General features: G+C 39.8%; 2 protein-coding genes across 4 annotated transcripts in view; one reads left to right on the forward strand and one right to left on the reverse strand.

Annotated features, from left to right (window-relative positions):
• The window catches only part of LOC110834185 (dynein regulatory complex protein 8), a 31,894-nt gene extending 31,169 nt beyond the window's left edge, over positions 1 to 725 (reverse strand). The window contains exon 1 of the mRNA XM_087353674.1: positions 365 to 725. Coding sequence (XP_087209800.1) covers positions 365 to 416 — 52 coding nt within the window. The 5' untranslated portion in view covers positions 417 to 725. The remainder of the gene's footprint in view (positions 1 to 364) is intronic.
• The window catches only part of LOC110834182 (uncharacterized), a 42,036-nt gene that overhangs the window by 23,422 nt on the left and 7,559 nt on the right, over positions 1 to 11,055 (forward strand). For all 3 annotated transcript variants that reach the window (XM_022073068.2, XM_022073069.2, XM_022073071.2), the window contains exons 13-16: positions 912 to 993; positions 2,391 to 2,568; positions 3,519 to 3,726; positions 8,191 to 8,336. In XM_022073068.2, the coding sequence (XP_021928760.2) occupies positions 912 to 993; positions 2,391 to 2,568; positions 3,519 to 3,726; positions 8,191 to 8,336 (614 nt within the window). The remainder of the gene's footprint in view (positions 1 to 911; positions 994 to 2,390; positions 2,569 to 3,518; positions 3,727 to 8,190; positions 8,337 to 11,055) is intronic.

Raw genomic sequence — 11,055 nt, forward strand, 5'->3', positions numbered from 1 at the left:
AATACTATATGATTATTTGTTATTTCAATATTATTTAAAATGTTGAAGTCTAGCCATGAATGAACCCCAGTAATTTTATGCTAACAGGCTGCTGTACATGTGATTGCCTAGTAGAGTCGTGAAATTAGTTCACTTTTACCCTCATGGCACAGTTTAACTGCACATTATCTTGGTAGTAGTTTATTTCCACTATTATACGAGGCTCGTCCACAAAGTAAGTTTCCCTGGGGCCGTTTACAGAAACAAAACACAATTTCATGGAAATATTTATTGCAACAGATACAGCAAGTGTCCAGCTATTTTTCAACATATTCGCCACCGGAATTGAGACATTTGTCATACCGTGGGACCAACTTTTGAATACCTGTGTCGTAGAAGTCTGCCGCCTGGGATTGGAACCACTGTGTGACAACCATCTCCGCCTCTCTGTCATTCTCAAAACGCTGACGCTGACCGGACAGGAATTTCTTGAGGTGTAGGAAAAGATGGAAATCACTGGGAGCGAGGTCCGGGCTGTAGGGTGAATGATTAAACACCTCCCAGCTGAACTCCTGCAGGAGACTTGCTGTCCGTCGAGCCGTGTGCGGCCTAGCGTTATCACTGACCGCACTTCACAGTCGGCGGGAGCTGGAATAAGAACCTCCATCTTCAACAGCTGCAACGATGCTACTGTGAGAACGCGGGAAGTGCCGTTAGTGCATGCGCCATGCTACGTCATTGCTCTATCGCGTACGCACAGTCGCTTCGCGCAATATAAGGTTTGCTAGCTGTGGGACGAGTAGGAAACTTACTTTGTGGACGCTCCTCGTATATTTTTGCCAATGATTGTATGATTTCTGGAAACACTCTTACAGGTGTTTTCTTGTGGTGGAAAGCTTTACCTCGTTATTAATGCAGTGTTTATATATTAGGTGGACCAGATAACAGGAACCGTAGCGGTGGCTGGCAGCCAAGAGGTGGAGGAGGAGGAGGAGGTGGTAGCTGGAGAGACAGGTACTGAGTCGTGTACTTATTTTTTTAAGGGTTTCTGGTAATGCTTTGGTGATGTTGTAAGAACAACCATAGGAACAGTTAACAACTTCTCTGCAGCAATTTTGAAGCTCACAATAATGGTTTATTTCATTTGATCAATGCTGGTTTCTCTTAAACTCTGGTAAGTTTGTATGAAACCCAATAGATGGCAAGAGTCTTGATATGGGAGTGAAATCCATTGTGATGACGTGAATCTCTGTATGGTACTGACTCATTTCAATGAAATGTGATATCAAGGTTACTTCAGCATGTAACTGATAAAGCTGACATTTTATGCCTAAGTGTAGGATAGAGAAACAAGGCAGATGGCAAAAGTGAATGAAGGAGAGTTAACACTAATGAGTTTCGGAAGAAATGGAAAAAATATCATCTGTTGTCATTTAATGCTTCTGTTTGTGGGTCTGAAAGTTTGATTCTTGAAAATGACATTTGTTATATTCTTTCACTTAGTGGACCTCTTGAAAAACTTCATGTGATGTTTAAATTTGTTATAAAGCATGTGAGACAAGAATAATGAAGATTAAACTGAAGGAGCCGAAACACCTTACTGGTCTAAAAGGGTCAAATGTATTACACAGTAGACCATGATACAAATATGTTATTCAATTAATTCTTAATTATCAGTGGGAGTTTTAGATGCTCTCTCATTCTTATATAAGGGAGTAGAAATTTTGATTTGTGTTCGCCAGTACCTACACTATCTGTAAATGGTGGTAGGTGTTACCCTTTCTCAAACAAGTTTGGAAACTGTATTCCGTACCAGAATACACATAATTTCCTCATGTGTTCTTTGCAACATGCATTTTCAGGTATTAAATTTGCCTTGTTCAATAGTTTTCCTTTTGGCTGCCAGATTGCAGCACTTTACTGTCTACCTCATGACTTTTCATCCGTCATTTTATTTTTACCGCTCGTAGGATATTCACAACCTCAGAATCAGAGGTTGTGCAAGAATAGTACAACGTCTACATCAAATTTCAGCCAGATCGATCCAGTGGGTCTCCAGTTGAATTGACTGGGTGGGTGAATGGGTAGACTAACATGACCAGCCCACAATGCGTTCTTACTATGCACGTTGTGCAAAGAATGCATAATTATCTTATTGGGCATAGCAAGATGCGTAAATTTTAGGATGATGGCCGATGATACTGTACACAAATTCTGCTTTTAGGTGTATTGAATGTTCTCCATGGGCTTAATAAAGTATGCTTCCTTAATTCCTTCTGTGTCACTTCAGATGTAAAAAATAAATTGGTGCCAGTATCATTTTATAACCTTTTAAAGACTACTTCATTGTAGAATCTCAACACTGAACACAATGTACAGTTAGCTGCTTATTAAATTGTTTTGTTGTCTAGAAATCAGCCTCATGGTGGTTTCCGAAGTGGTGGCGGAGGAGGAAGTGGTGGTGGTAGTGGTGGTGGTGGATGGAGAGGAGGTCGTGGCAGTGGTCGAGGAGGTGACTCCCATGGCAACAGAGGCTTTGATCGTAATCGCCAGTCAGGAGGAAATCGTAATCAACAATCTGGAGGAAAGGTATGTATGAATGGATATTCTGAATTATTTAAATTAGCCTACGCCAGGGATTGAAACTGGATTCATGCAGGTATATTGTCATATCTTTGTAGTTAAGTGTGTAGAAATATGTTATGTTATTTTAATTCTAAAGGGTTTTGACGACGGTAGTTTACATTTAAAATTGTTTGTTATCTCTCACTGGACTAGCTCTATCTAAGGGGCCCAACAGAGTAGGCACCTCTCACCTGAAGACGGAGACAGAACAAGCCTCCGAAACGTCGATGGAAAAGTCCTGATAACGAACAATTCTGTTATTTTAGTCGAATATTTCTGATCCCCCCTCCTCCAGAACATTTCAGTCTGTGTGTGTGTGTTTGTGATACTTGTATGTGACATTCTGATGGACAGAGAAAAAAAATCATCTTATTCTTTGGTTTCATTCTTTTTGGTCAAAAAAGAAAGTGGGTATGTGACAGTGTTCTGCTTCTAATATTGTTCAGTATTCACTTTCCAGTAATGTGGTAATTAAGCTATTATATTGCTATTTTTGTAATCTAACAGTTGGCTTTGCTGATATTTGTCACTTTATTCCATTTCAAAACAAAATATTGTTTACACTCTTTGTGCAAGAGGAATTTAATATGACAAGTATCATAAATAGTTTATACTTTCTCATCCATTCCTTTGATTTGCTACTAAAGGACCTGTGCCTCAGTAATGAATATTGTTTGCTATAGAGAAATGCATATTTACCCGTTCATAAGTTATCTCCTGAGGCAAGCAACTTCCTAGTACTTGTTACATTCATTCAGTACTTTCTGTACCCAATAATGGATTATCGTTAACAGCTTGTTTCATATACGTGGTGTCCCAGTGTTCTTGGAAGGCTAGACATATTGCATCAGTGATATTCAAGCCATGAAGGAAACTGAAAGTGGCATAAGGTTTAAGGTTTGAGTGTGTTGCAGGGAAATTGGGGAGGCTATAATCAAGGAAGTGTTGGATGTGGCGGCAGCGGTGGCACCAGCAGTGGTGGTGGTGGTGGCAGCGCTGGCGGTGGCAGCAGCAGCAGCAGCGGTAGCAATTGGGGAGGTGCTGGTAGTGGAAACTGGGGAGCACAGGGCTACAACCAGCAAGGTTGGACGCAGCAGAATTACCCACAGCAAGGTTGGAAAGGTAAAACTTGATTTTTGCATTATCTTTTCTGAAGGATTTTATCACATATTGCAGGTTTTCCACATGATTCAAACTTATTCTTTTGAATAAAATTGAAACAAATTATTGATAGGAAATGCCAAACCTCTCCACTTTGCTTGAGGCTACGGTATTTTCAGTGATTTTACTTGCACTAGATTATCACATTTGTTAGGTTCTGGAAGAAATATGTTGAATTATGAATGCTAGGTTTCTTTCTTTGAATGATTAGTGGTAATCTGGTTGCATGGGAACTAATTGCACTGGCTGGAAATTAATTTGTTATTTAATCTTGGAAGAATTTTCAGATGGAGTTTAATGATTTGAGTAATGTTTATTCTTTTGTACATGTCTTGTCAAGTCAAGTCAAGTCACTATATGGTAAAATCTTGTTAATTTAAATGTAGTTTTTACAGAATTTAATGCAGTTAAATTGAAGTTTGCAGGTAGTTTGAAATGAAAATTTGGAAGAATTACAATTTAAAATGTCATTTTTTCACAGTGTACTGCTAAAGTGATACCATATCCTTTTTAGTTAAAAATTTCCATAGATCATTGCATTTAATAAAATCAGTATCCTCTTCAACCATCTGTTAAATCTGAAAATTGTCAGTGGGCTTACAGATTCCAGGTCGTTTTTCAAAACTTCCTACGTCTAAAAATTTGTCACTGCAGCTTTTGATAACAGCTCGTAATATTTTTATTGCATAACAACAAAGAGGGGTCTTACTCTTCAGGCTGGAAGGCCACATTGAAAGGATAATGTGCCACTAGGGCTAGAACATTCAAAGATCCCTACCATAGTCGACACAAAACTGAATACTACCTTGGACCTGCCTTTGCTGCATAAGGAAGTTTACATTTTGTTCCACTTTTGAAGTACCAGTTTGCCTCACGTCATGCAAGTACACATCAGTGATTCTTGAACTTGGCTTTGATTTATTTTGATACAGGAAACAGCCTATTCACACGAATTTGTGCTGCCAAATGCACTTAACAAATGACATGCTAATGTGTCTAACTCAGAAAACCAAGATACAGGTAAAGAAGCATAAGATGTTATTAAAATTTACTGGATAAAACTACTACTACACAAGATTGAGTTGAAGATGCAGTTTTCCTTGTGTGTTATGGACTTCACAGGGGAATGGTTCTTCAAAGCATGGTTACAAAAGTAATTGAATGTCATTTTTAAATTCTCAGCTGAGGAATCATTCACTTGTATAGCACAGACACTTGGAAACAACACATGATGATCCATTCATATGAAGGGAATCACAGGGAGAAGAACGATATAGGTTAATACTTTCCAGCTACTTCTGAAATAATTTCAATTTTATTTCAAAACCTCAGGCATCTCCAAACATATCAGAAAAGAGTTTTGATGACCATGTAGTTTGGTATGTTTGTAGTTATGTGGTGGCTTATGTCACATGGCAATGCCAAATTTTAAAACCAGTTATGAGTTACTGGGTTTTTGGAGTTTGGCATAAATGAACAGCAAGTACCAAAGAGGGTTCTGAACATGAAAGGAGGGATGCTGTGACCAAGATGGGAACAAGTTAGTGCAAGAAGAACCTGGGAAGGAATTGAGCTGTGGAAGACGAGAGTTAGATGGAAAGTTTTCGTTGTCAGATCACTTACATAAAGTGAAGATACCTTAAGAGAAAGAAGAAGAAGCTATGTGCACGAGAATGGCTTAATCTGTGGCAGGTGGTGCATGCGATTGAGACGTTTATGCAATAGCGTACTGAGTTTCCACTGAGTAAACCCCCAGTTGCTCTGTGATCTTGGTCTCTTTGTCACATTTGGCAAAATGTTGAAATTTGTGCAGCATTCAAACAAGTACACAGAGCCCCCAGTGGAAAGCTTCCACATCACCAGCACCAAATGAAGGCATGTCAGTCAAGATCACAGGTGATTGCATTCTTTGATATTGAGGCATTGTTGATTTGAGTTTTTCCCCTGAGGTTAAACAGTTAATTCAGCATTATAAAAAGAAGTCTTACAATGTTTGAGAGAGGTGTCTGACAGACATTACCATAGGAATGGCGGAACAGTTTGATGCCACATCATGACACTGTACGATGCTACTTGTCACTCTCCATCCTCCAATTTTTGGTGGATAGAAATAACTACGAGGGTGAGTCAAATGAAAACCGTAATTTTTTTTTTTTAATTTAATTTATGGAGTGAAAGCGGTACACAACTATATCATTTTTCTACATAGTCTCCATTTCGTTCAATACAGGCCCTCCAGCGTTTATGAAGTGTATGGATTCCTCTACGAAAAAATTCTTGTGGTTGTCTGCGCAACCACTCATGCACCGCCTGCTGTATCTCTTCGTCAGAACGGAACTTCTTTCCTCCCATCGCCTCTTTGAGTGGCCCAAACATGTGGTAATCACTTGGGGCTAGGTCTAGTGAGTATGGCGGATGTGGAAGACACTCAAAGTGCAAGTCTTGGATTGTTGCAACTGTTGCACGGGCAGTATGGGGCCGAGCATTGTCATGTCAAGGACACCTCTAGTCAAAAGTCCACGTCGCTTTGATCTGACTGCAGGTCGAAGATGATTCTTCAAGATTCTTCACTGATCAAAAAACGAATTACAGAACGTTGTTCTTCTTTCGTGCACGTAACTAGTGGAGCAGCCATTTTCAAATTGGCACTGTGATGGCGATATGTTTGTCTGCATTATACTACCACCTATAGGATACTCGTTATAGCATTGGTAACATGTCTGCCAACTTATAGGACAATGGCGCGATATTTCGAATTTTTATCTCAGTTTTACGGTTTTCATTTGACTCACCCTCGTACAACCAGCCTACTCTTCTGACCTGTCACCATGCAACTTGCAGCTCTTCCCCAGATTCAAAGAAATGGTGAAAGCGGAGTAATTTGACATGATTGAAGACACTATCTCCAGCAGCAACTTCATGTGCATCAAAGGAAGTACTTAACGGGGAATGGTGATGAAGTGGGTATTCAGTCATTCATAGGACTTCTTGGTATACATTTTGAAGTATCTCAGTTTATAATTAGCTTGCATGTTTTGTAACATATTTTGCTGTGGTGTGGGTATAAAATATAGTAGAAATAAGTTCATGTTTTAAGGAGAAATATATCTTGAAATGTTGAAGTGAAATATTTTACTTACTCTCTTCTTTCATTATTCTTTATGAATGTATCACTGTGGTGTGAACTGATTAATTAGATATGCTGAGAAGGTGCAGAATTTCATGAATGAAAATAGACTGACTTGTGCGTAGGCTGCATCACTGTTTTCAGACTGAAACTTTAGAATGGGGACTATAACCCGTATGAACCTCTTGTTTCCATTGCCTGCAGCTGTACACCTTTGATGTTCTTTGCCTCTCCCCAACTTGAATGGACGGAGAAACCCACTTCTAAGTCGAAAGCACTCATATGATGGGATTCCACTTTCTGCCCTCCCTGTTTTACTTTGATATATGTTTTGAGGATTACTTCCTATAGCTCGTAATGTCCCATAGGCTATGGCTAGTTGCAATTTTGCTAACCACTGACTGCAGTGTAACTCAAGGAGACTACTGTACATGCAACGTGGTTACAAACTACCGATTTAAGATGTAGCGTATTTAAAGTCTTACGAGCAAAACCTCTCAATTGACAGTACAGTAGGGCCCCGCTTTTCGGCGCTCCGCTTTACGGCGATTCGCTAATACGGCGCTCAACAGCTGAGTCAGAGAAGTGCATCCGGCGCCATTTTATCGTCGCTGATTCAGTCTGTTTACAGCTTTTGTGCGCTCCGCGTCTACGTATTTCTGGCAATTTTTCAAAGTTATTACAAACTGTATATTTATATAATATTTTTGTGTTACTACAGTGTAATTACAAAGACGTCTAAGGGTAGTAGCGATAAAAAGAGGAGTCGTAAGCCTCTTACTTTAAATGCCAAGTTAGATATAATTAAACTTCGTGGACAAGGCATGTCTATGGCCGAAATAGGACGTAAGCTAATTCTAGCTCACCAAACTGTTAGTACCATCGTGAACGCTAAGGAGAAAGTGTTAAATGAAATTAAAAGTGCCACACGAATGAACTCTAAAGTCATAAGAAAGAGAGATAGCCTTATTGCTGACATGGAAAAACTTTTAGTTGTGTGGATTGAAGATCAAACGAGCCACAATGTGTGTACTACTGATATTCATTTTACTTTCATATCGTTTTCTTAGGCCTAGCACTATTGTGCACTTACTATATGATAGTGTAACATCTTATTAGGCTTTGATATGCATTTGCAAGTGAAAAAAGGCAAAGATCCGCTTTACGGCGGGGGTCTGGTCCCTAACCCGCCGTATAAGCGGTGCCCTACTGTACACATACCTTGAATGCTGACTTTTTGCCCGTAGTTTCATGGTGTGTGTGGAGCTTTGCATTAAGTGTGACCTTTCTTCTTCTAGGCTATGGTCAGCAGGCAAGCTATGGACAGAACTATCCTCAGCAGGGCTATGGCCAGCAAGGTTATGGAAATGGCAGCAACTATGCAAACTGGACTCAGCAGTATTACAACCAGGCCTACGGCACAGGTGCACAGGGATGGGGACAGGTACAATTTTTTGTCTTATTTTGCATGCTAAGAATGAAAACATACTTTATGTCTCAGTAGTCCATTTTCAATGTCTTCTCTTTTGTCATGAGGTAAGATAACGTTTTGTATGATTTGAGGTTTTCACAGCGGTGAGTATGAAAATTTCTGTCTTCTGGGTTGTTGCGCTGTGTAGTCTGGTCGATGTTAACCAGTGTATCAGAGGTCATACTGCCTCCGTCATTAGGGCGATGAATGTGCCAATTGGATGGGTGGTGCTAGGTTTATAGGAGCCAGACCCTGAATGGAGTAGCCTGCCCCTAGCCAATGGGAGCAGGTGTCAAATCAGGCATGAATGGGGACCAATAGGAGCGCGTGTGGGTGTGTGAGAGAGAGGGAGGTCAAAGTGCAGCCCTCATGAGGGCCTCGGGACGTGCGTCCAGTGGGACATCGGGAGTTGGGTGGATTGTGAAAAGGGCCAGGTTAGTTATCTGGGTGGTTCATGGGGTGCACTCTGGAATGCTTCCGGAGCCCTCGAAGAGTGTGAATGAGGGGCTTCTATGACTGGCTCAGGTGAAGTCCATCTTCCCTGTTGAAGTTGTCGGGATGTAATTCGATCTCGATGGCTACCCTGATGATCCAATTCATGTAGCTGGTTTTTGTCGAGAGGACAGAAGTATCCCCGAGCTGTATGTTGTGTCCCAGGTTGAAGCGATGTTCAGCAACAGCAGATTTATCAGGCTGTCCAGCCGGATGTGGTGCTCGTGCTCCTTGACCCTAGCTAGGGTCAAGGAACCTGTTACCTGCATACAATGGCCAGATGAGATGTTTCAGATCAGAGCACTTGCACATAGTTTTAGTGAATTTGAAAATATTGACATATTCCAATTCCCTGTTTTAAGGAGCATCTTCCAAATCTTTTTAACTGGTTCATGTTTCATGACAAAAAAGAACTGTAACATATCATACTCAAAGATTATAGACGCACAGAATAACAATTTATGTATAAATATAAAACAGCAAACCACTGATATCCATAATAAGTTCTTACTCCTGTAAAGAAGCCCCTAAGCACAGCAGACAAAGCTGCTATTCCCTAGTAAGGACTGAAAATTATTGGATTTGCTGGTAAAAACTTGATTCAGAATTTGAAGATTTGGGGTTTGCTACTCTAGATAACTAGATAGCTAGATAACAGGTCAATTTATTTATTTATAGTTTATTTAACAGTGCTTTTTCAATAACTCAGATTATATAGAGGTTGGTAGTGAACAATGAATTTGATGTGGAAGTAAGTGGTTGTGGCCTAATTTAAGGTACTGTCCTGGTATCTCCTTGGTGGGACTGAGGAAAACCATGAGAAACCCCAGTCAGGATAGCCGGTCTCTGGGCCGAGATTTGAATCCAGGACCTTTGAATGAGGAGGAGGAGTGTTTACCACTAGACCTCAGAGCTTGGCAGTAACAGGTCAAGGAATGGTTAATAGCGCACACATGGATAGGTCTAAGAAAATACAGTGAATTATGCACTGTGTTCAAACATGGTAGTGAATAATGTAAAATTGGTGCACAACGTATGATTAGTTTGAGTTGAATGTTTTTTACTAATACATATATTTATTTTTCCAGTCTATACACAAAACTTGTTTTAAAATAATGTTGTTAAAATTATTTATAACATTTACAATATAAATTGCATTATGTTATATTTTATGGCGCTTTTCTGTGTCGTATAATATTACATTTATCACAGCGCTTTTGATTTCGACGACATGTTTCGATGTTTACCACATCATCATCAGGCTTATCAATTCATATATTTTTAAAAACTATTGTACATTTGTGCATTGCGTTTATAGATTTTTAATTTTCAGTCTTCATCTTGATTTGGAGTATGCATTTTGATGTTTATTATGAGGTTGTATTGTGATGTGTCGGACGTCTGATATCCACAGACGATAAACTGCAACTCTGCAACTGATCACATCTTGATACTATCACACCTTGTGTAAGGTTAAATAATCACTCATTCTAGTTTTCTGTAGACTATCACCAGAGTTGATTGGAAGTCCTTTCGGTTCTGAATAACAGTCTAATCACGACCATTTGCACCACCTTTCTCCATTGCTTTCTGGGGGTAATTGCTTCATGGGTTTGGCATTTGGCATTTCAAATTTATCGCTGCATGGTGACCAACATGTCTCAGCTGAAGCAAGAAGTATTTAAGAGTGCATGGAAATATACAAGACACAAACTATCCCTCTGCACTTGCAGTGAAATGATATGGTTCAGCAACAAGTCAGGTTAGGTTGTTTTGGCACACCAGAGAGACTGCACGAGAGTCTACCCATCTTCCTCCTACTCTGCTGAGTATCAGCCCATGAGGTCACATGCTCTTTGTCCATTGTAATTTATTCATGTCACATTACAGGGTAACAGTACTGCAATTATGCCTTTGATATTTTGAAAGTTTGTAGTCAACGGGTAAAAAGGTTTTATAATGGTTCACAACGTATATAATATCCTTTCAAAAATGAGGCTTTCAGACTGATGAATGCTGACACCATTCATAATATAACCATCCATAGTCTAGCAGTAGCAAGCTGAGGTTGGTACTGACCAATGAACCACCTCAGTACCCTGACGACAAGGACGACGATGTTTCCTTACTTGCGGCAACTTTTGATTCTTATAATGAAATACATCGTTATCATAATCAAACAGTCGAGGAGTTAGGTCAT

This window comes from Zootermopsis nevadensis, unplaced genomic scaffold, assembly GCF_977971745.1.
Source record: "Zootermopsis nevadensis isolate Lab colony 2312 unplaced genomic scaffold, Znev_1.0 Znev_ptg000022l, whole genome shotgun sequence".
NCBI classification, from domain to species: Eukaryota; Metazoa; Arthropoda; class Insecta; order Blattodea; family Termopsidae; genus Zootermopsis; species Zootermopsis nevadensis.